Source organism: Coregonus clupeaformis, chromosome 16 (assembly GCF_020615455.1).
Source record: "Coregonus clupeaformis isolate EN_2021a chromosome 16, ASM2061545v1, whole genome shotgun sequence".
Classification (NCBI taxonomy): Eukaryota; Metazoa; Chordata; class Actinopteri; order Salmoniformes; family Salmonidae; genus Coregonus; species Coregonus clupeaformis.
The window spans coordinates 31,543,946-31,569,012 of record NC_059207.1 but is presented as its reverse complement, the minus strand read 5'-3'; the positions used below and the strand labels follow the sequence as shown (position 1 = coordinate 31,569,012).

General features: G+C 49.5%; 1 protein-coding gene across 2 annotated transcripts; it reads left to right on the top strand.

Annotated features, from left to right (window-relative positions):
- Positions 1 to 5,495: 5,495 nt before the first annotated feature.
- Positions 5,496 to 23,680, top strand: si:ch211-225b11.4 (thyroid adenoma-associated protein homolog). Of its 2 annotated transcripts, none has more exons than XM_041901144.1 (31): positions 5,496 to 5,693; positions 6,207 to 6,381; positions 6,475 to 6,561; positions 6,647 to 6,674; positions 6,807 to 6,955; positions 7,135 to 7,257; positions 7,544 to 7,664; positions 13,907 to 14,049; positions 14,176 to 14,260; positions 14,366 to 14,502; positions 14,591 to 14,788; positions 14,881 to 15,610; positions 15,724 to 15,876; positions 15,973 to 16,082; positions 16,195 to 16,355; positions 16,438 to 16,607; positions 16,740 to 16,904; positions 17,007 to 17,155; positions 17,280 to 17,417; positions 17,507 to 17,611; positions 17,843 to 18,040; positions 18,256 to 18,406; positions 18,658 to 18,907; positions 19,109 to 19,345; positions 19,476 to 19,680; positions 19,888 to 20,076; positions 20,649 to 20,899; positions 21,040 to 21,210; positions 21,346 to 21,612; positions 21,714 to 21,916; positions 22,857 to 23,680. In XM_041901144.1, the coding sequence occupies exons 1-31, from the start codon at positions 5,563 to 5,565 to the stop codon at positions 23,099 to 23,101; spliced, it is 5,625 nt and encodes a 1,874-aa protein (XP_041757078.1). In that variant the 5' UTR covers positions 5,496 to 5,562; the 3' UTR covers positions 23,102 to 23,680. The 2 variants fall into 2 exon arrangements, with proteins under 2 accessions (XP_041757078.1, XP_041757077.1); XM_041901143.1 differs by having other exon boundaries at positions 19,106 to 19,345.
- Positions 23,681 to 25,067: the final 1,387 nt, after the last annotated feature.

The following is a 25,067-nucleotide window of genomic DNA, read 5'->3' as shown; positions in this document are numbered from 1 at the left end:
TGTGACTGTGGGGGGGAGAACTGTGGGGTGTCCGGTGTGGGTAGCAGCGGTACAGGACCCCTGTATACTGGGAATGGACTTTTGAAAAACTGTGGGGCTCAGTTGGACTTAGCTTCGGGCACTTTGAGGCTGTCGGGGGGGCCCACAGTGGGAATGTCGCCTTCGGGAGGGCCAGCAGGGGGCAGGGCTGTCCCTCCGTCTTCCTCCAAGCTTGCCGAAACTCCACTGGTCGTCCCGGCTGCTCCTTTGGTCGTTGTGCCATCCCAGCAGCTGTCTCCGGCGGCAACGACCTTCACTCCCCATAATGGTGCAAGCACAGGCATCCCAGTAGCCCAAAACACACTGGCTCCTTCACCCCATCAGCCCGACGGGGGGAAGGAGGAAGTTATCGACGCCGTTGAGGCTGTGTGGCTGAAAAACTGTCAAGGTCTGGATGAGAGACAACAGAGACAGTTAAAGCAGCTGCTGTTTGACTTTAAAGATAGCTTCGCTTGGGGGGAAGATGAGGTAGGGCAAACGCACCTGGTTCAGCACGACATCGACACTGGGGACAACCAACCCATTAAAATTCGGCCCCGTCGCATTCCCCTTGCCAAGAGGGAAGCAGCAGCCACAGCTATTGCTGACATGTTGCCGGCTGATTTCATTGAGCCATCAGATAGCCCATGGTCCGCTCCGGTTGTCATGGTGCCTAAGAAAGGGGGTAAACTTAGGTTTTGTGCGGACTACAGGGGCCTAAATTCTGTCACCATTAAAGACTCTTACCCCATACCGAGGATCGATGAGTCGCTAGACCACGTCAGAGGGTCCTCGTGGTTCTCTTCCCTTGATCTGCGCAGTGGCTACTGGCAGGTGCCCCTCTCGCCTGGGGCACGTGAAAAACGGCCTTCTCCACGGATAGGGGCCATTGGCAGTTCAAGGTGCTGTGCTTCGGGCTTTGTAATGCTCCTGCCACCTTTGAGAGGCTCATGGACAGAGTGCTGGCGGGGGTTCCGAGAGACGAGTGTGTCGTGTACCTAGACGACATATTGGTACACGGCACGTCGTTTGAGGGGGCACTGGGGGCACTTAGGCGAGTGCTGGAGAGGATCTCGGGGCGGGGCTAAAATTACACCCGGAAAAGTGCCATTTCATGCAAAGGGAGTTGGCGTTCCTGGGTCATCAGCTGGGTGGTGAGGGTATCAGCACGATGCCAGACAAAGTGGAGGCTGTGAGGGGGTGGCCAATTCCAAGGGGAAAAAAAGAGGTTAAGAGCTTCCTGGGTCTGGCATCCTACTATCGTAGGTTTGTGAAAGGGTTTGCGGGGATAGCAGCTCCTTTGAACCACCTTCTCAAGAAGGACACTGTTTTTCAGTGGACCGAAGAGCACCAGCGGGCGTTTGACGCCCTCAAACGTGCCCTGGTGGAGGCCCCTGTCCTGTCCTCACCAGACCCAAACCGTCCGTTTATCCTGGACACCGACGCAAGCAATGAGGGCTTGGGGGCCGTGCTGGTTCAGCGTGGTTCTGACGGGGAGCACGTAGTAGCTTATTACAGCAGAACTTTTGATAAGGCTGAAAAACGCTACTGCGTGACAAGGAGGGAGCTTTTGGCTGTCGTGGCAGCAGTACGCCATTTCAAGTACTACCTGGGGGGCCTGCCGTTTGTGGTGCGGACGGATCACTCCGCCCTGCAGTGGCTTCTCTCCTTCAAGGAGCCAGAGGGTTAGATCGCCCGCTGGTTGGAGGAGCTGCAACCCTACGACTTCCAGGTGGAGCACAGGGCCGGCCTTCGCCACAGCAATGCAGACGCCTTGTCCCGCCGCCCGTGTGCTGAGGACGGCTGTGGGTACTGCGCCAAACGGGTGGAGCGAGAGAGGGAACTGTGCATGGAGGAGGGAGTCACCGCCACGGTGAGTCAGCTGAGGGTGACAGAGTGCCGGGAGCTTGAGGCTGTGGACGTCGGGGAGTGGAGGCGTCGCCAGGAGGAGGACGCAGAGCTGCGTCCTGTGCTGGGGTGGGTGGAAGAGAGAAGACGACCGCCATGGGGGGAAGTAGCCCCTCTATCACCAGTCACCAAAGGACTCTGGGCTAAATTCTCAGTCCTTAGAGTGGCTGAGGGAGTGCTCCAGAGGGGGTGGAAAAAGCCAGCTACTGGAGAAATGACGTGGCAGGTAGTGGTTCCCAAAAGGCTGCAAGGGAGCGTGTTACAGCAGCTTCACGGTGGAGTAGGCGCCGGGCATTTTGGGGTCTCCAAAACGTTAAAGCGCGTACGTAAAGGCTTCTATTGGGCCAGGCACAGGAGGGATGTGGAGGACTTTTGCAGGCAGTGCGATGAGTGTGCTGCTAAGAAAGGACCTCCAGGTCAGTCACACGCCCTCCTACAACAATTCCCAGTAGGGGAGCCCATGGAGAGACTGGGGGTAGACATAGTTGGACCGTTTCCAACCACAGACAGCGGTAACAGGTGGATTCTAACTGCTATGGACTACTTCACCAAGTGGCCAGAGGCTTACGCTCTCCCAGACCAGGAGGCAGAAACAGTAGCTGATGCATTGGTAGGGGGAATAATCAGTCGGTTCGGGGTGCCACAGTCTATACACAGCGACCAGGGGAGAAACTTTGAGTCACGGGTGTTCTCAGAGTTGTGTAGACGGTTAGGCGCGGAGAAGACGCGCACTACTCCGCTTCACCCCCAGAGTGATGGGCTGGTGGAAAGATTTAACAGAACATTAGCACAACAGCTGGCTATCGTTACCTCAAAACACCAGAGAGATTGGGACACCCACTTACCGTTTATTCTTATGGCATGTAGGTCGGCTGTTCAGGAATCGACTGCGTGCTCCCCAGCGCTACTAATGTTAGGTCGTGAGTTGCGCACCCCAGCCGAACTGACGCTTTGGCCACCCTCCTGATAACGACGACGGGGTTTTGCCTGGCCCGAACTATGTTCGTCGACTGCAGAACCGGTTAGAAGCGGCTCACACCTTCGCAAGAGAGCAACTCGAGAACGCAGGAATGCGCCAAAAGCGCCACTATGACTCACGCGCTAGGGGGAGGCACTTTGGAGCGGGAGAACGCGTGTGGCTTCACAACCCCACGCGCAAGAAGGGGCGGTGCCCAAAGCTGGACAGTGCCTGGGTGGGGCCGTGCCTGGTGATAGAGAGAGTGGGGGAGGTGACGTACCGGGTGGAGGTTCCCCCACGGGGCAGGAAGGTGGTGGTCCACCGGGATCGATTGGCGCCCTACAGAGGGAGGAAAACGGTAGGGAATGGAAGTGAGGACTCTGATGTGAGCACACGGGGACAGTCTAGCGAGGAGACTCTAGTGCAAGCTGAGCCTGGGACGGGGCTGCCTCTTCGGAGGGCGCTGGAAATGACATTGGGGCAGATGAGTGTTCTGGGGGTCCACCAGTGAGAGTCAAGGGGAGGCACAAGAGACTGATGCGACCTCCGGGTCGTTTTAAGGATTTTGTTTTGTAACCCTAGGGGCTAGGGTTTAGAAAGGGGGGGGCTATGTAACGACCCTGTATTGTGTTCTGTGTTCATGGATGTGTTATCGTTCTCATGGGTGCTAGCAGGGGTTAAATATGCCAGGACAGATGGAAAGGTTGGGGGGGTATGATGGGTAATCCCGCGGGGTTTTGGAATGCTTAAATAGGGGTTACGGTCTCATCTCTCTTCTCTTCTGTTCGGGACCCTTGATTTGACATGTTCTATTTGTGTATGTTCGAGGTTTAGCGGCGTGGGTTGTGGCCTGAACAATAGCCCATTCAGGAATAAACCTGTGTTCTGCCTGTACACCTGGTGCCCGTCTCTCTTTTACTTTATGACCCAGCCGGGTCATTACAATATATTATCCCTACACAAGCTCAAGGGCAACCTAGGAGGACGGGTCTTCCAGCTCCAGTACCCCTTGCAAGTCTTCATATGTAAAATCTTTAAGTCCCAAAAACGTTTCTGCCGCAGCCACAATAATGTCCAGTTTCTTAGACATCTTTGAGACTTGTGCCGTACAGTTTATGACTGTGGTAATATACGCCACAAAATCCACCTTTTTAACACACAGGGTATCTTTTGACTGGTAGCAAACATTTACTACAGGCTGTGGTGCGTCCACAACCATATCTTCACTAGCGTCACTTGTTTCTCAATTATTTTAAACGCCTCCGCATAGGAGATTCGATTGACTGCTCTAACTTTTCTCAATCGCCACCTCAATCTCCTTCACTCTTACAGGACACTCCAGGAACTCGGGATCATGATCACCACCACTTTCCTTCTACACACCGTTCTTCAATATACTCTGTCCATCTGCACACACTTTAAACATGGCCAAATCCTTTACAATTCTTACACTGCAATTGTTTGGGGACGACAGCTCTTACAGCGTATCATACATAACCAAGCTTCACATGCGTAGGTATTTGCTCTTTATAAAAATAAAAAACCGGACCGACAGACTCTTATTTTTCTCCATTCACCCAGCAGGTCAGACGCCGGGCACCGACCGACCACACCAGGAATTTTCTTCAGATATTCAACCTGAACATCCGTCGTACCCCCTGAGATTACTCATTTGACGGGTATCTACTCCGAAGTTCAAAACACAAAACTTCTGTTGTTCGGATTCTTTTGAGGCTCACTGCAATATTCCTCTGTTCTTCAGAAATACGATTAATCAAAATAAGACCACTCCTGGTAACCGACAGACTCCGCTTTTCCCAGCGCATACTTCACCATTTTCGACACCTCAAACGGGTGTCCCACATATGCATCCTTACTCAACAAACGCATCCCAACAAGAAGCGATTCATTATCATTCATACACCTATCTTCCACTCCAATTTTAGACAATTTCCTTTTTGTTCCAGTTTTCGCTAATACTGTTGTCCATTCAATCATTCGTCTTCACCAACTTTGCTCAACGCGCTGCTTGATTCGAACTCAGCATCGGCTTCCTCATCTTTTTCCTGAACCGGAATTAACCGTAGTCCTCCCCGGAATCGAACTGCGAGCCTTCCAAAGATTTATATAACTAAACCTCATTGTTCTATCTGTGAACCTTCCCTACAACCTGCAGTAGAGAACACAATAGTTCCGCCTCACCAGGGAGTCACCATTTTCGCAAAGTGTTGTAGAGAGATGTCTATGGCAACGACATATCAACCAATCACAGTTTAGGGGATTACTTGTGCTCATGCTCCAGAGCTACTACTGAGACAGCCAACAGTGACCCTCGTGGGGCTGTTGTGTACTTCGGAAACAGACAAGAAAATCATCATCATCTGTTATAGCTAACTTCTAGAAGCAAATTTGCAACATGCACAATTATATAGACTCTCTGCATGCACCCTAATGAATTGACAACAAAACATGAAAACAAAAGCATAATGTAATGTCACAAAGATGATTTGCTGACTCAATGCATACTCCTATACACTAGATGGCGGTAATTCATCATACACTGTTCTGTAACGACTCAACTACAACAGTAGAGTTAGTTTGACAAGAAAAACACGAGGAAGCATGTTCTCTTTCTTTTCAGGGATAATTTTAAAACAAACTTTAGGAATTAACAAACAATGGTGCCTGTTGAATCGGTCGAAGATCAGATGAAAGCTGTACTAGACTGTGTGGTCACTGAGGATAAAATACCCACAGATGTCAGCACTACGTTAAAGCTTTTCATAAACAAACTTGATGAGTGCTCAAGGTAAATCTGGTTGACAAGTGCTTAATGTATTTTATTCATTACACCGAGTATGTTACAAAACGTTTCTTAAACGGAAGCAAACGGAACAAAACGGGAAGGGACCTACCTGCATTTGTCCAATAGAAACTCTCGTTTTGCTCTGATGCTTCCGTTTGGTGCTTAAACGTTCAACTGTTTCCATAATGAGTACACCCCTGATGTTGTTATGACAGTGCATGTTTAGCCTCCCTGTATGTTAATTAATGTACTACTGCCTATGCCAAGCGATCTGGGCTTTCATGGCACAGGTGGTAATGCATTCACACCACAATAACCACAGGGTTGTTGACTCAAGCCCTGCAGCGATTGTTCTCTCTCCTTTACTACATTGGTGGCAGCAGTTCTCCCTGCTGTCTCTCTGAGTTACTGGTTCAAGCTCTACTCCGACTGTTCCCATTTCCAACCAATTAGTACTCATTCATTGTTTACCGTTTGTGTCACTCTCATCTTAATGGCATGTTTGTCTCTGAACAGGAGCAGCATAAAGCGATGCAAAGAGCGCAGTCTGGAGGAGGCAGGCCAGCTGCTGAGGAAGATCCCAGTGAAGCAGCTCCAGTGTTTAGAGGAGAAGCTCCTCCTGTCACTCATCAGGCTACTCGTCGCCATGCAGATGCAGATGTTTAACATCGCCAGTCGCAAATTAGACCAGGTCCAGAACAAGCTCTTTCATCTAGAAGTGATGTTTTCAATGCTGAATAACTAAAGTGCTATTCTGAATATGTATTTGATCATGCCATTACAGATGTTGCAACATCTGGCGGAAGTCAATCGTTTTCTGGTTTTTCGAGAAATCCACCACTGTTTGTCCACCATAGTGGGAAAGGAACAGGTATGTGTCAATTGTTCTAAAAAGAATCCATGGTTAGAAGTATTCTTTAGCAATGCAATAATGTTTCAGCATCTTTCCTTTTCAGGCATTATCAATTGGGGACCTCCAGAGAGGTTAGTTGTGGATTAGAATCATCTTGAATTGTTCTTTGTTTTAGTGTGAGTGGCATTGTCAATATGAACTATTATCTTTTTGGCCTAATTTTAGGTGCCATGTTATCTCCTCTGTGTGATTTGTGTTTGCAGCCTGCATGTTCCTGGAGGACAGCTCTATTGGTCGTGAGCTGTGGAGAGAGGCCTGCCCTTCCTTGATAAATAAAGTTGCTGAGTTATTCCCTGTAATACTGGAGCAGGAGGGTTTGAGAAATGGCCCACTGTGTTACCAAGCTGTCAAGGTAAATACTGTATATGCACTTTATCAACCTTTAACTTCCTGGCTCTTGTCTCATGTTAACAAAATTGTACTTGTCTTTTTTCATTTGAAGCACCGTTCAGAAGACGTCTTGTCACTGAATTGACCTGTGAGTTGGCTGTGTTAGTAGGTGTCTAACTGATCTGGGACCTGTCCCTTCAGGTGTGTTTGCAGGTGTTTCAGCTGTTGCCAGGTGAGGTGGCCCCTCTGGTGTGGGAGAAGGAACAGGGGAGTTTGGCAATGCAGAGGATCCTACAGTCTCTAATGGACATCATCCTGGGACAGGTCTGTGTTTTACATCGATTCAGGTTTGCCAGTCTGTTCTCCCTGATGTCCCTCCATGGTCCAGCTCTTACTCTTACTACATGGTCATTTGTAGCTCAATTAGTAGAGCAAGGCGCTTGTAACACCAGGGTAGTGGGTTCGATTCCCGGGACCACCCATACGTTGAAATGTATGCACGCATGACTAAGTCGCTTTGGATAAAAGTGTGTGCTAAATAGCATTTATTATTATTATTATTATTATTATTATTATTATTATATTACTTGTTTCCTCTGTGTGTGGGCAGTGCTCCAACAGGGACACCCGTCTCCTGGCTGGGACCACAGTGGCCATGCTGATCAACACGGTACTAGAGGGAGGGGAGGGAGGAGCAGCTGCCTGGAGTCTGCTACAAGTCACTCACTCAGGTACACATTCAAGGACTTTCATATTGTTGACATTGTATGTTGACTTTTGATTACATTCTATATTGTTTATTGTTTACATTCCAAATCACCACAACACATATGAAGGATTTGAACCATAAACGATTAGTTACCGGAGTGTAACTCCAGTTCTATGAGTGGAGCGGAGCCCCATAGGGGAGCTCTGCTCCTAGTGGTTTACCCTCTGCCCTAAGGCAGCATCAGCCTGAGACAAAATTCTGCACACACCTGCAGCCAATAGGAGTACAGGTGTCCCTATAAGAGGGGATGCCTCCCCTCAATCTGCCTCCCGAGATATTTACCTTCAGCGAGACTAGAGAGGGTCGGCAGGGCCTTAAGTCCTATGGGGCTCCGCTCCACTCATAGAACTGGAGTTACACTCCGGTAACTAATCGTTCTATATCGTGGAGCTCCGCCCCATAGGGGAGCTCTGCTCCTAGTGGTTTAAGGCGGAGCGTAGCGCTCCAAAATGTACTCCCTGCCGAGCCTAACACTTCCCATCTAAACAAGAAAGTCAGGCCTAGCAATGGCTGCAACCGAGTCCCGCAGTACTGCAACTAAAAACCCCTACGGGCGTCACAATATACCGCGTCATCGGTGAAAGACCCGCCCCACCTAGTCCAATGGCAATGCCAATGACTAGTGGGCAGATCACCAGAATAGAAGCCATACTAATCTGTACTAGCAGATAGATGTGCCTCAATATCCTGTGAAAACACTACTGACCACTAATGGAATGACACCAAGTGTCACTCTACATTGTAAACGCGGTAGACCGCCTCACTCACTCAATGGAATCCCAGAGATTAGTGGGCAGGAACAAAAACATGAGTCATACTAACTGAACAGGCAGATAGATGACCTCACATTCTGTTAATCAACGCATGCCTCTACTGTACTAACCTTGTCAGTCAGGATTCATGCCACAAAATATGTTTTCTTATCCAAAGCGGACCTGATGGAAACCCTGTCCATAGTCCTGCTTTTCCCTCTCTTCCTAGCTCAAGATCTCCCTTCAGCTATGCTGAGTACAAACCGAGCTAAAGAGTTAGAAAACACATCTATCAAAAACACGTCTTCCTAACCAAAGCGGACCTGATGGAAACCTATGTCCACAGTCTTGCTTCTCCTCTCTATCTTGCTCAAGATCTCCCTTCAGCCACGCTGAGTACAGATCGAGCCAGAGAATTAGAAGACATATCTAAGAGATAGAAACGGATAAATGGAGACGGCGTCGACCAGGATGCTGCTCTACAGATATCCTCTACCCCTGTTCCTCTGAAAAGGGCAGTAGAAGCCGCTACTCCACGAGTGGAGTGAGCTCTGATACCCTGAGGCAATTGCCGCCCCGCTGCCTCATAAGCTGTCTCAATGCCTTCACAAAGCCAGTGAGACAACCGCTGTTTTGAAAGTGGTCTACCTAGTGCAGCCGCACCGTGACACACAAACAACTGAGGCGATGACCTGATCGCTGCTGTGTGCTCGACGTAACACGCCAAAGCGCGTACCGGGCACAGGTGATGGAGCTTTTCCTCACTCCTCTCTCTATGAGGAGGAGGAGAAAAAGCCCACAGCTCCACGGTCTGTGACCTATATGAACTCTTAATAACCTTCGGCACAAATGCCGGGTTAAGACGTAACACTGCTCTGCTCAGGTCACCATTGATGGCCAGGCAGTCAAGTCTCGTCGAAAGAGCACACAAATCACTGACCCGCTTAGCTGTAGTCAAAGCGAGCAACAGTGCTGTCTTAATAGACAGCATCTTGAGGGGTATTTGATTCAATGGCTCGAACGGCGACTTACATAGCGCTTCGAGTACCAAAGCCAAATCCCACTGAGGAAGCGTGACTCTAGGTGTTGGCCTAAGTCGCCGCGTTCCTAATAGGAAGCGTTTCACTAGAGGGTGGCTAAAGACATTGTCTCTGCCAAACCCCTCATGACAAGCTGAACTCGCTGCTGCAAACACCCTAATAGTGGCAGGCGATTTTTGCTTATCAAACATGAGCTGTAGAAAAGAGAGAATACTCTCCACCTGACAGCTCATGGGGTCTACACCTTGTGTGACACACCATCGTGAAAAAACGTTCCATCTACTGGCATACATCTTAGAAGTGGAACTGGCACGTGAACCCTGTATGGTCCTGATCACTGCATCAGATAACCCACGGCGCTCTAGCCTGTCCCTCTCAGCAGCCAGGCCTTCAGTGGTTGGCCGATTATGGGCAATTTCCCTATCGTGCCTCCCGCCTGAGACAACGCGGTCCCGTCGATGTGGAATTGGCCAAGGTGGCGCAATCAACATCTGACTCATCTCCGCAAACCACGGAGCCCCCGGGCGATCGGGCGCTATCAGTATCACTGACAGCCCCCCTGACCTCACCCTGGCTAGCAGTGGGAGAATGCAGGACAGCGGAGGGAATGCATACAGGAGAACTCTCGGCCATGGTTGGTGCGCAAAGGCGTCCCTTCCCAGTGGCGGTTCGTCCTGTTCCCTCAGAGAGAACCACAGAGGACATTGCGCGTTCACACGTGACGCGAATAGGTCCACCTGGGCTCTCCCGAATTGTTCCCAAATCTGGAGAACAATGTCCGGATGCAGACACCACTCGTCGTCTCGAGGACCCCCTCTTGACATGAGGTCTGCTCCTACGTTCAAGTAGCCCGGAATGTGTGCTGCTCTCAATGAGCGAAGGTGCTCGTGAGCCCACAGCCACAGTTCCTCTGCCGCCCGATGGAGAGCAGGAGACCTGACTCCTCCCTGGCGATTTATGTGAGCTACTGTGGTCCGGTTGTCTGACCAGACCAGCACATCGCGACCCCGAAGGGTAGACGCGAAGTGGGTCAGAACCAGTCGAACCGTTTCCAACTCCAAGAGGTTGATATGACGACCTGATTGAGGCCACACACCTCCTATCGCTTGAGTCTGACATGTCCCTCCCCATCCTGTCAGGGAGGCATCCGTGAATACTGGGATGTGAGAGGACACCTTTCCTATCGGGACTCCGTGCGTGAGAACGCGCGGGTTTCTCCAATAGTTCAGATCTGCACTGAGCGAGAGTGGAACCACCACCAACCGATGACGTTGACGCAAAGGGTCTAGTCTTAGTTGGGCGAACCATCGCTGCATCCTGCGCATATGCAGGAGTCCCAGCGGAACCACAGAGTGGGCTGACGACATGAGACCCAAAAGTGACATGATCGACAGCGCCGTCACCGTGTGATTCGGACGACACTTCCTCAGGGCTAGCAACAAGGCTACCCTTCGGGGGTCCGAAATTCGAGCCCTCATCATTACAGTGTCTAGCTGTAGCCCCAGGTAGACAATCTGATGAGTGGGCCAGGGCGCGCTCTTTTTCCAATTCACAGCAAACCCCAGACTTGTGAGATGTATCACTGTCTGTGTTGTGTGAGTGATCGCCAGCTCTGCTGACGGGGCGAGAACCAGTAGGTCGTCCAGGTAGGCTAGTAGCCGTATTCCCTGACGACGCAACGGTTCCAATGCCGCCTCCACACACTTGGAAAATGTGCGAGGTGCCAGGGCGTACCCAAATGGCATCCTCGTGTATTCATACGCCACCCCTTGAAAGGCGAACCGCAGAAACTTCCTGTGACGCGGCTGAACCGGCACATGAAAGTACGCGTCCTTTAGGTCTATGCTCGTACAAAAGTCCCCTCTCTGGACACATTCCAGCAGACGTTTTGTCGTTAGCATTCGGAAGGGCCGTTTGGTTATGCTCTTGTTGAGAATGCGTAAATCCAAAATCGGCCTCACTCCCCCCGTCTTTTTGGGCACTAGGAAATAAGGCGAATATAGCCCGTGTTCCCGGGGAACTACTGTCACCGCCTCCTTCGCCAAAAGTTCTGTAATCTCTGTCATCAGAGCGGCCACTTTGTCTGGCGTTTTCATCACCGTCTCCACCACTCCCCTGAACGGGGGTGGGGTCCGGTGGAATTGGAGAGCATAACCCTTCTGCAACGTCTGTTCTAGCCAGCGTGAGAGGGTGCAGCTTCTTCGCCACTGCCAGCAATGCAGAGAAAGTGGCTGGGCGCGAAGCTGTGGTGCATCCAGTAGGAAGGACCTGTATTCCTCTATGGCCCTTACCGCCACTGTTCCCCAACAGTGAAGTGGTGGAACAGCCCAAGGTGGGCCTCCCGTGAAAGGGAGAGGAACTATTAATGCGTTCTGAGAAAGAAAGAGGAGCAGGGACGTCGGTTAAACCCGTAACGGTCGTATTCCTGCCCTCCTTGAACGCATCGCGGGTCTGAATTGCGCTGACCGAGGCCACAGCCTGCGGCAGGGCACCATCCCCAGCAAGCGATTGCGTCATCTTAGGTGACTGCAATTCGCTATCAGAGCCCTTCACTACAGTACTCCTAGAAGTCTGTAGTATGAGGTCTCTATGAGGTAAAACAAGGCGGCGCCTTGATACCTTCTTAACTTTCACCTTCTGTGTGTGTTCAACTCTGCACCCCTGGTGGGTTGAGTCACGCTCAGTGTGGTGAGTATTAGCGCGTTCAAAGGAAAGTGGGGGCGCCGATACACTGGCACCTTCGTGACCGTGGTAATCGGGCCCTTCTTGAACGCAGCATGGGTCTGGGTCGTACTAACAGAGACCTTAGTCTGTGATAGTGCGCCATCCCCAATGTGGTTATTATCAGCGCGTTCTGAGAGAAACGGGGCGCCGATACGTTGGTTACGCCCGTAACCGTAGTAATCAGGCCCTCCGTGAACGCAGCACGGGTCTGAACTGCACTGACTGAGGCGTTAGCCTGAGACAGAGCGCCGTCCCGAATAGCGGTCGCGTCATCATGCCATTATCTGGCTGAGACTGCAGCCTGCTATGTGAGACACTCACTACAGCACTCCTAGGAGTCTGTAAAGTGAGGTCTTTATAAGGTACACTTAATACCTTTTATATACCTGCCTTATGTGTGCGTTCAGCAACGCACCATGGTGGGCTGAGCTGCACTCATAGTGGTAAGAGAGAGAGCGAGAGTGAGGAAGGTCGAACGCTCTCGGATGTATTATTGAAAAGGGGCTCTTTTTTGACAGTGTCAAGTAGAGCCAACTCTTTATTACACACATCAACAAAAAACATTATCCTCCATACACTCAACGGTAGGGTGGGGGGGAACAGTGGGCTCGGTCACAGCAGGCGCTGTGCCGTCTTCCGTTCTCTCCCCCTCGCCTGTCATAAACGGCGTCTCTTCGGCCGCCCTTCGGGTGATGCCAGGATGACGCTTTAATGACCTCTCTCGCCGGCACCTCTGGCGCTGCAGGGGGGGCGAGGCCCGCTCCCTTGCTGCTGGAGGCCGCCGTCTGACGCCAAGCTGTAGCGAGAGTAACGGCCGCCCTTCCTCATATCCACTTCCGGGTTGGAGGGAATGGGGGGCAGCTTAATCTCCCGCTGTTTAGCAGCCCACTCAATGAGACCTGAGAATTCAGAGCACAGAGAGGCTGTGGCGTCATCATCCAGGGATGTAATGACCTCACAATTTCCAGAAGGAAAAGGGGTGTTAAACATCTGGGTCAGTGTAATGAATTGTTCCAATAGAATATTAATTTCTTCCCCAATAGCCCTGTCATCTCCTGAGTCAGCGCCTTCAGATGATGCCTCAGAAGCTGAGACTAACACTGATAGCACATCCTCAAGAGGAATATCCTCCCTAAAAATGCCCAACGCTGCTTCCACTCCTTCAAAAAAGGAGGGCGCAGCTGGCGCATAGTGGGGGATTAATGAGGCCGTCCCTGGCGTGCTGTGTCCCTCGACCCACGAAACATATGTCGGGGGGGGGTGACAGCCACCAAGGGGAACAGCGACATTGAGCTCTGAAAAGAGCTTTTGTTAAATACTTACCCTATGGATAAGCTTGGTGTGCTCATTGTAGGACGACGTCGATGATCTGGAAAATCGACTGCGTTTTCTTCGTCCTGAGTCTTCTCTTCGTCTCTTCTTGGCTTCTTCAGTCTAGTCCAGTCGCTGAAGATAAAGGGAGGCAGATTGAGGGGAGGCATCCCCTCTTATAGGGACACCTGTACTCCTATTGGCTGCAGGTGTGTGCATAATTTTGTCTCAGGCTGATGCTGCCTTAGGGCAGAGGGTAAACCACTAGGAGCAGAGCTCCCCTATGGGGCGGAGCTCCACGATATAGAACCTATTCATATAAGGACTGTGACGATTAAGTGTTTTTTTAATGCCACTGGTTGATGTGTGTTGCTCAGAGCCCTGGCAGCTGTGTGTGGGTGGTCTCCAGGTGCAGTGCAGCCCCCGGGCGCAGGACGGAGTGGACAGACTGGCCGTGAGCAGGGGTCTGCTGACCTGCTGTAGAAGGGGCATCCTAGTCAGTCAGGTGGACACCACAGGGGTATGTCTCACAGACTGCTCATGCTAACTGATATCTTCTTCATTCGTTCTTATGAAATTCTCCTTGGCCAATTTAGAAAATGTCACTTGTCGTTTCTGATTTAGGGTTTTCTATCTATTGTTTCAGACTTGTCTACTCCTGGATGGTTTGTTTCCTTTGGTCTCTGCTCTGTGTGAGGAGAAGCTTGACTGTCACTACTACGTCTTTGAAGGTACTGTAAAACAAAACCAGTGTGTTTCTGTACGTGCAAACGTAATGAAATTAAGAAAACCTGAGAATCAAATCAACGTTTATTAAAACCTATGTCTGATGGCAGTGTTAACACTGTGGCTGAAGAGTGTTAAGGAGAGTCTAGCTGAGATCTGGGAGGTGACCAGTGCTCCCCTGCTGCCTGATGACTCTAGCCTGAGACAACAACTCATCCAGGTCATCTGGAACAATGCTGAGAGTCCAGTAAGTTTCCAGTCATCTCCTTATCAAAGTAATGGTGTAATAGTATATTAGTAACAATAACATCCCATTTCTCCTAACACATTCCCAGGTCGAGGGTGTGTCAGAGGTTGTGCGCAGTGCGTTCTGCCTGCTGCTGGAGATCTATGAGATGGACTGCCAGCGTTTTGGAGACACACAGAAGAATCTACACATTTCCTTACTGCACCGCATAACCAAACTGCCCTGGGAGGCCAAAGCCAAATACTTCCCCCTCTGTTCACTGCTCCCCTATGTAGGCACTGACTTGGTGAGGGTATACAAAGTAATCTTAACCTCTGTCAAAGTGTATGTTCAGTTGTGGAAATTGTGATTATAATTCATTTTCCGTTAACCCCTCAGGTGCTGGAGCAGTACTCTGAGCTTCCCAACCATCTCCTGAAGTGCATGTCCACCAATTATCTGTCCCCATGTGCCTCAGAGCTTTACAAGTGTCTGATCCAGAAGCAGAGACGGGAGCTGTGTGAGGAAGTGGCCCAGGATGCTCCTCCCTTGGAGCTGGATCTGGCCAATCAGTGGGCCAGGCGTTGGCGGTCCACTCTGCTGGAGGCCTTGACCTCTGACGTGACCCTTCTTCAGAACAACGTCTCCAGCCACTTGCTGCCCTGGACTCTGCGGGTCTTCCCCTCTGCTGTGGAGCCCCTGCTGGCCCCTCTAGACCCTGCCTCTCCAGGGCACCTCCATGCCTGGGCCTGTGTGATGAGTGCCCGCCGAGCGACTTGTGGAGGCTCCCCCTGGGCCCTGGAGAGTGGCTCTGCCCTGGAGACCCTCCGTCTCGCCCTCGGATGTGTGGACGATAGAGTCCGCCTGGCCGCCCTCAACCTGCTGTGCTGCAGCCCAAAGACCAAAGAGAGCCCGACGCCGGAGGAGCTGTCTACCATGAGGACCTTCATCCCCCAGAACCTCAACAGTGAGTCGTCACCATTCCGCCAGCACCTCCAGGCGGGGGTGAAGAGGTTTCTGGTCCGGATCCGAGACAGCTGCCTGGCCCACCTCAGAGGACTGAAGGGAAAAAGAGACGGTGGTGCCAGCCTCACAAAGGAGACAGAGATGGCACTTGATCAGGGAGTAGGTGAGAGCTGTGAAAGTTTGAAGCACTAAATAATGGTTTTAAAATGTCTTTCCTTGTCCCGTCTAGCTGTGAGGTGCAATTTATTAATATCCTATTTATGCTGATCATTGTAGGGTTTGTGGACTGGCTGTCCCAGCTGCCCTTGTCCTATCTGGCACCAGGACACAGCTACCAGAGGAAGAAGACTGTCCTGCTGCTGCTGTCTGCTGTACTAGAGACGTGCACAGACACCTGGAGCCCAGACAAGAAGAAGGGCCAGCCCCCAGGTCAGTAAAGGGGGCATGAGATGGTTGACTCTTCATTCTGGGGCTTTAAAGCCTGTATGAAGCTAATTCCAAAAGGTTTTTGTTCCCTTTCTGTAGTTAACATGGCCTCTTTGATCAACTGGGCAAGGCTGAGAGGATGGTGGGATTTCTTCTCTAGATCAAAACAGCTGGTCCTTATTGGCTGTTTAGAGGATTCCACCAATGAGGTAGACTTAATACTTATGTTACAAATTCATTTTTGTATTTTTAATACATTGTGAGTGACAGAAGGATAAGTGAAATAATGTATTTTCTCTGCTCTATTTTCTTCCTATGTAGATTCGGGAGCTCTCTGCAGGGTTACTGGTGAGATTTTTCCCACCTAGTTTTCTGGAGGACATTACTCCTGTGCTGTTTGGCCGAGCAGAACTGCTCCTCTGCAGTCCCCGTGTACCGGAGGCTCAGATGGGAGCTCTGATCATGAAGGTCCTCCTCCAGAAGTAAGTAGTGCTTAATTTATACACCCCCTGTACCCAGAGTTCTGGTTCTCTAACTCTGTGTAGCATAACCCCCTCTCTGAAGGTCTGGAGGTCAGTCTCATGTGCCCTGGCTGGACAGCCGTATCAACTACGTCAGTTCTGGGGACTCAAAGGCCTCTACTCTGGTCAGGTATCTACTCAAGGAACTCGAGCAGCATTACCTGATTGCTAAGGATGATATGATGCTTGCTGCAAGGACCAAACCCATACATGGTGAGACCTGTTGCATCATTGCTATTTCACAAAATGTAATTTTGCAGATATCTAACAGCTTATAAATATAAACATGTTGAATTCCAAAGCATTTGACATTGCAACCTTATTTGAGTGATGTATTTGTTTCAGGTATTTTGACTGCCCTAGAGAGGTGTATACTAGAGGTACCTAACACCCTGTGTGATGTGGTCGATCACAGAGTGACCATAGAGATCCTGGTTCTCCTGGAGAGGATCACTCTGCTCCTCCTGGGTGTGCTGTATGGAGACCAGGACGCCTGCGGTGATGAGAAAGGTATCACCAGTAAAGAGACATCATAAAAGAGAAGATCGGAGAAGGAGAAGGGTAAAATTGATATGGAATGGTTGTCTCACCCCGCTCCCTTGTCTTTTCCAGATGTACCCCCATCTTTCTGTGACATGGGGAATGCCATCACCTCTCTGATAGGCCAGGTGGCAGGAGAGGACCAGGGGGAGGGGGATGAGTGTGTGCTGCTGTCTGAGGAACACAGCCTGGTCCTCACCTGCTGCTGGGTCTCCCTCAAGGTACTCTACATAAAACCGATCAACACTCACACTGACCACCCGGCAGCACATTATAACAAATGTTCAGCACCACTAGGAAATACATTCTGGCCTTCAATAAGTATTGTTATGTTTTCCTCTTCAGGAAATAGGAATCTTTCTAGGTTCTCTGGTGGAGAGAATCCTTGCTCAGGCCAAACAGACAGAATCCTTTCTAACTTTAGAAGACCTGAAGAGGGCCTCTAAAGTGTTCAAGAACATTCTTCTCAAATGCCGCCACTGGGTAAGAAGGACATAACATCCATCTATGGGTCACAACTCAAAGCTTCTTGTCGCATCTTCAGTCCTGACATACATGTTTCTATCCCCCAGGGGGCAGTAGAGGGCTGCTGTGTGGGCTTTACCAGGTTCTGTGCCTGTCTCCTGAGCAGCAGTGACCCAGAGCTCAGGGATATCCCAGCACACATGCTGAAGCAGGTAATCTCTGATCCATGCCCTTTTGAGGGACTCATCCACACCGCACACAGAGCTATCATGGGGTAAAGGTTTCTGTAGAGTATGTTTTAGGTCCAGGCCAGTGATGTACCTTATCATTCTCTGCCAATTCATATCTAATTTTACCTGCAACAATGAAGCTATGTTGCATGCATATTTAGCTAGTATGGTTAAACTGTGTGTGTGCTAACTGATATGGGGTTTTCTCTCCAGGGGCTAGAGGTGCTGCAGTCTCGCTGTACGTCAGTGACCCGGCGGGCGGCAGGGCTGCCCATGCTCATCCTGTGTGTTGTGTCAGCAGAGGAGGCCAGTAAGGCCCGGCCCCTCCTGGCCCACAGCATTCACACCCTGCTGGACACAGCCAGGTCCCCTCTGCCCCAGGAATGGGACCAGACGCTGGACCTGCCACAGGTAATACACATCATGAATTCACCAAATGTTAGCCAGATATACACACGCACGTACACTACTTCCCATGAAATATACACATGCACTACATGTACATTACCTACCACGAACACAGATGAGATGCACAGCCATCGAGATACACACATGCCAATAGGATACTCAAGTCCAGGTCAGTTAGCATGCTGTCTAATGTTGGCTTTCCCCCTCCTCTCCTCCAGGTGTGTGCAGTCCACACCCTGCAGGCCCTGGTACGAGGCTCTGGGCTGGGGGTGGCTGTGCTGCAGTTTGCCCCGGCTGTGGCCATCCTGTCCCTGACCCTCCTCAGCTCCCCCTGCTGGGCCATGAGGAATGCTGCCCTGCAGCTCTACAGTAATAAGACAATCTCTCCTCTCACTACTGTAATGCACACACTGTGGACAGAGTCAAAGCTCAGGTTTCAGTGTAATTTGTATTCTCTGAAACTGACCAGCTCAAACATTAGATTATATAGACCGGGAGAGAATCCATTTGGTGCACTTGCGCGGTCTGCTCCAATTTCTTTCATGTAGCTATCAGACATGCATGTTAAATTATTCATTTGTTATTGTGCTCCCTCTGACTGAACCCTTTCCCATGCACAGGCTCTCTGTGCTCAAGGTTGCTGGGTCAGCGCTCTGGAGGTGAAGAGGGCTCCACCCAGCATGGCATGTCTCCCCCCGCCTTCTTCACCCACTACCCTGCCCTGCAGCCCTTCCTCCTGGGAGAGTTGAGGGGGGCGGCAGAGGACTTGCAGTGTCCCTCTGGGGAGGCCCGGCTCCGCCTGCACCCCTCCCTCTACCCTGTCCTCACCCTCCTGGCCAAACTCCAGCGAGGGGTCCAAGACCAAACAGGGTGATTACTGTTTTCATGTCATTGTTTAAATTTCATCAAACAGTCAAGCTAAAGAATCCCTTCATAGCTGCATCTACTCAATGAAGCAGGTGATTATGTGCATGGACCTGTTTAAGGATAACAAACCTGTATTCATTTACAGTGTTCTGTGCATCTCCCTGCAGTATGTAAACTGGTCCATGTAACCTTTGTTCCCAGCAGGACTCTGTCAGACTTCCTGATTCCACTGCTCCAGCTGGCTGCCAGTCCTATCTACAGTGTGAGGGTCATGACCTCCAAAGCCTTGGTTGCCATGACGCCCCCCTCCCAATACGTGAGCACCCTGCTCCGGTTGACAGGAGAGCTGCCGGAGCCCCAGGACCCCAGCTGTCACAATCGTCTGCATGGACAGCTACTGCAGATCAGAGCCATCCTGGACAGGGGTCTATGCACACAAAGGTGAGGGTTTACAGAATGGAAAACAAACAGGGAAGGATTCTATGGAGGCCATAGAGATTCTATAATTCATGTTCTCTTTATTCTGTGATTAAGGCGCTGTCAGGTTTTGTAATTTGTGTTATTTCCCCAGTCCTCCCCCAGATGCCCTTTGTGACGTGGTGGACCGTGTAGAGTCCAGACTGTGGTTGGTGACAGGGGCTCAGCACTGCCCCCTGGTGCGTGGGGCCTACCTGGGTGTGGCAGGCCTGCTGAGGGGGCTCTGCTCTCAGGGGTTCCTCCACCAGATGAGGGATGTGCTCCTGTCAGAGCTCCACTCACCACACCAAAGGCTCAAGGTACCCAACAGACCCTGTCTTTCTCACACACACATGTGCACACACACACACACACACACACACACACACACACACACAGTTCTTATCCAGAGATACTTTGTCATGATTTGTTGTCATCTTCATCATCTTGGTATGTTCTAACTGATATCAGTGAGGTTGTGTTAGCCGTACCACCATACTTAAGGTTTATGGCATGCCATTTTACAGGTTGGGTCCGCCTCCTTCCATCAGAACGCTATCCACTTCCTGTGTGCAGAGCCCAGGTGGGCTTGCCAGGTGTGGGGGAGTTTCTCCACAGAGAGCTCCGACCTGAGGCTGTCATTGGTCAGTTGGGCGGCGGAGAGGCGGAGATGGAGTGGGACCAGCATGCAACAGGTGCTGCAGACGGCACTGCAGGTGAGACATGAACACCCTGTCTAGACTAGAGCATGCTGGGAAAGTCACCCTGTCCAAAACCTACCAACAGTTTTAAACGATTAGTTTTCAACATACAATATGAGAAATTCAAGGCACTAAAGATATGTTTGACTTTAAACACAATGCTGCATGGGGCTGAAATCAAGCTGAGAATCTTTTTTTTCCTCATGAAAATTAATGGGTGTATCAGCTCACAGATATTATATACACTCACTTAACAGGGTCAGGGAAATCTGATCTAGACCAATACAGTCAAGGATATCCATCCTTTTTCTCTGCTGTGTTATGATGTATGAGTACTTTTGGGTGTCACGAAAAATGTATGGAGTAAAAGGTACACTATTTTCTTTGGGAATGTAGTGAAGTAAAAGTTGTCTCATCAATATGCCTGTGTCAGTGCCCCTGTTTTATACCTCTTTCAGTTTCTGGACAGCAAAGTGTTCCCACCTATTGGCTACCCTTTAATGACGCCACATTCCTGATTTGACAATGGTGACCTGACCATGCTGTGTTTTAGGGGAATGGTGTTTAACATTCCTCTCTGTACTCAGGCCAACCTGAAGGAGGCGCTGTTGGACCAGAGTGTAGAGTACAGCAGGACATATCTGACAACCCTAGTGGCAGTGATGACTCCTGGGGCTGACCCTACTCTGTCCCAGGAGCCCTCCCCTTCTTCCCCCCTGGAGGGTCTAGTCCTGCTGGAGTGTGTGGAGCTGCTTCTGGGGGCCCTAGAGGGCCACAGAGGGGGGCCAGAGTTCCTCTCCCAGGCCTTGTGTGCTGCCAGCCTGCTGCTCTCCCAAAGGTCAGGATACAAAATTCTGCACAGCGCACTCCTCTCTGTTTTCTCTGTTAATTTACTTTACAACAACAAGTCATTATTGTGTCAGATCCACAAAAAACATACTGAACATTCACACTCTTTTTCTTCTTCCTCTGTATCAGTCTTCAGACATCTCTGTTCCCTCGGTGGTGCAGTCTGTTGGAGGTCCACCGGGGGCCGGAGGCCCCTGAGGCTCTCAGGATGGCCTGTGCCTGGGCCCTGTGTCATGCTGGGGCCCCCTTACTGAGCACGGCCCTGAGGGACCACACTCCTCTCCCTATCTTCAGCACTAGGTAGAGATCTAAAGCAGGGACGTAGGTTAAAAAGTAAAATACTGTATGCATACTGCATACTGACCTTGTCACAATCTACTGCTGTTTGTCTCACGTCATAATAATAATGTCCTCTCTGTTTTTCTTCCTATGCAGGTTGATCAACACAGGGCTTTACCTGCTGCAGGATGAGAGCCAGCAGGTGAGGATAAAAGCGGCCGGTTTTGCCTCCACACTCTGCCAAGCCAGGAGAGGAGGAGGGGAGAGGAGCATGTACCTGATGCAGGTCAACCAGGCTCTGCCCTTCCTGCTGGAGCTGCTGCTGGAGGAATGCTGGGATAGTCCTGGTGTCCTGGAGGTGTTGCTGTGTCACCTGCCCCAGTCTGACCTGAGCTCAGTACTGAGGGAGGCCAGGGACACTGGGTGAGTCATCACACACACAGGTAGTCAACAAACTCATGACATGTAGACAGGGTATGTCTTTTGTTTTGTTTGTTGTTCATCAATCCCTCTCTGTTCCACAGGTGTGCCAGTCTCTATGAGCAGGATGAAGCCAACGTATTTGCAGAACCGTCTGTGATGTCAGCATGTCTGCTTCCATACCTGCTTCAGCTTGCTGAAAAGTACCCAGCATCCTCAGTGGTGGTAGAACGCCTGGGTGTGTGGGCCAGGGAGAATGTTACAGACCTGCTGGAGAACCTCCGGGTCTGTAAAGACCTCCAGCCAGGTAACACACAGGCCAAGGACCACATACTTACTGATTGTGTCTGAAAGCTACAGAATGAGTATGGTTACATGCACATAATAATATGATTATTGTGGATAGACATTAATATAAGTTTGTTTAAAATGTTTACATGCTTTGCAAGAAGAACGATTTCCCTAATAATCATGTTTACATGGGCACATCTGAAATCAAGCTACCTGAGGAGACTTAAATAAATGCTGAAAATCGCCAATGAAAATAAACGTTCTACCACAGCGACCACGTTATTTTTGCGAAGCCTATTTGAGTTCGGGCATATAAAGTTTGTATGTGAACCATTTCTAAGATACTCGCGCATAAGAGGGAGGCTTGCGCTACCGGTGCTGGCACATGTTCAGATCGAATACACCGCTGGAACACCGATTTTAAGCTGTTTACATTTCCCAATAACTTGAACGATTGCTCTGAAAACCAGGTGTTTTAAGCAGCGTATGCTTACTCTGATTTTGACCTCACGCCGATTTTAAGATAAACAGAGTAAAGTGTTTACTTGACTATTGCCATACTCGGCCTACTGCCGTAATCAGTTTAATATCTAATTATTAGTGTGCATGTAAAGTACTGAAAATGTCTTGGCTGAAAGTATTATGTGAGCTTAAAGGGATACTTCGGGATTTTGACAGAGGCCCTTTATCTATTTCCCCAGAGTCAGATGAACTTGTGGATACCATTTTTATGTCTAATTTTTATGTCTCCGTATGTAAGAAGTTAGAGGTAGTTTCGCAAGCCAATGCTACCTAGCATTAGCGCAATGACTGGAAGTCTATGGGTATCTACTAGCATGAAACAAACATTTGACATACAAATGCTATCCACAAGTTCATCTGACTCTGGGGAAGAAGATAAAAGGGCCTCATTGCCAAAATCCCGAAGTATCCCTTTAACTGTTCTTCCATTCTAGGTGACACCCTGGACCCGGCCTGGTTGGCTCTTCTCATGGATTCTAGTTTCCATGGCGCCCTGTGTGGCCTGTGGGCCAGGGCAGCATTCCTCCTGCGGCTGCTAGAAATGTCTGATGACCTCCGGCCCCTCTGTGATCCTGATAGTTTACGTAAGAACATCCAGGAAGTTAACTGTGTGCTCAGCCAGAACGGTGTCCAGTTGCCTGCTGCCTTTACTGCAGTTCTGACTAGAGACCTGCCTTGATGATACAGTAGTCTGGTCCACACTCTGACAACAGATTGCCTTAGTACTCCTCTTTGACGATCCAAATGAATGAATCCATGGATGCTGCATGAATGCCTACGGCAGCTACAAACAACGTGTGTAGGCTTTGAATGGACTCTCTCTGCAGCTGCTGCACTACAGTACAGTAGCATTTTGCAGGCAGGCTTTCAGATTAGTTATGTACAGCCAGATGAATGCAATGATCAGATTACTTACTGCTGCTGATGAGGCCTGCTAAGTATTGAACAGCTATAGAGAGCATCTCCTTACACCTACTATGACTGAACTGAGTGTCTATACTGATCCAAAGAGCCTCTTAGAACATTTCAGTTGACGCTATTGTTTATTTTATTTACAATGTGTTAATGCATTTGCATGTCTGTATAATCATGATGCAACCATGATGCAAGTAATTTTGTATGGTTTTAAAGGATAAATGTTTAATTCTATAGATTAAATAATCTATTAAAGTGGGGTTGTCCTCTCTTTCCTGTAGTCTTTCGTGTTTAGGATGTCTTCCTTTATCTGTCTCCCAACATTAAATCCCTCTCAGCTGTGCTTGACTAGACTGTGAACAAAGCCTCTCTGTGTGAATTCTCCGACCGGTTCCAACTGCCTCCGACCACTCCTGGTATATCTGTCATACCACCAGCAGCCACAGTAAGGCACCCCCTTCATTCTAGTCTACAGTAGGCTACATTGCCTTTTCTCCTCTCCTGTACATCTTTCCATATTAGCCACGTGATGTAATGCCAGCAGCCGTCAGGAGTAGAGGCAGACAGACAGGAGGGTTGGTGAACAGAATAGGAATATAAGGCTTTATGCTCCATTAGTGGCTAGTCTTCTGCCTGGATAAGTGTCCATTGTCAGACTGCCTGCCTCCCTCAGATGAAGATGATTGACTGTACTGTAGAGGTGCTGGTTGCCACGCAACACCCCACACTAGAACAGTCTTACATCATCATCACAGCAGTCCACTCCTTTTGTTGGAGATGTGCTTCTATTAGTGGCAGGCAAATATTTGATGAGGCTACTGTTCACCCTCTTTAGAAGTGTTTGTGTGTACATTGGGGCTGAATGACCTTTCTAATATCTGGAGCAGGCATTATAAAGTAAGACTATTTCTGAACTGGTAATTTTTTTTCTTCTGTTTTTCCTGTGTTAATTACAATGTTACTACACAGGTCTAAGAGCAACTGGATGATGTGTTAGCCAGTTTCTTTATCAGTTCCCTATTGGTTTTCTGTAGACAACTTTCTTGGAGAACAGTCTGTAACTCACTCCTCGTACCGGTGTTCACTTACTTTATGTAACCACTTAATGATTCATACGTCATAGACATGAGACACCGAGAGATAAAGTGGGTGTATAATCCTACAGGATTTAAATGTATCTGAGAGCAAACCACAGCAGGCTTGGAGGAGGAACAGTACTAGAACACTAACACAATCTATAAAACGGGTCTAGTGACTTACCCTTTGTGACACTGGTGCTTTTAAAACAAACAACTGTGAACTCTGTGCTAATTCCAGACAAAGACATACAGATAACATGTTCTGAATTCTGTCCTTGAGTATGCCTGAACTAAAACATACATATCATGAAATGAATAATAAAAATATGACTTGCGTAACATTATAAACAACAATTTCCTATTTTCTTGCTTCTTTCATTTTATTTCAGTGTTTTTCCATCATCGGTCTAACTATGACCTATTTAACTGTCCAAATGTTTTTCCATTAGAAACTTTCCATACATAATTAAGAAAAGGAAAGTTGGGCCTTTTCTGGAAGGGGTGTGTGTGTGCGTGCGTGGGTGCGTGTTACCTGCACTCTGCCGAGGGTTTAATAGGAACCTGAAGGCTGACCATCTGGCCTGATTAGAGCCTTTGTTACCATTCCCTGAGACCGCAGGGTTACCTGGATACAGCCTTGGAGGTTTCATT

Coding starts and splice junctions, on each gene's coding strand:
- si:ch211-225b11.4 (XM_041901143.1), top strand. CDS start 5,563: ATGGTGCCTGTTGAATCGGTCGAAGATCAGATGAAAGCTGTACTAGAC. Junction 17,156..17,279: donor GCTGCTGGGTCTCCCTCAAG/GTACTCTACATA, acceptor TTTCCTCTTCAG/GAAATAGGAATCTTTCTAGG. Junction 17,418..17,506: donor TTCTCAAATGCCGCCACTGG/GTAAGAAGGACA, acceptor TCTATCCCCCAG/GGGGCAGTAGAGGGCTGCTG.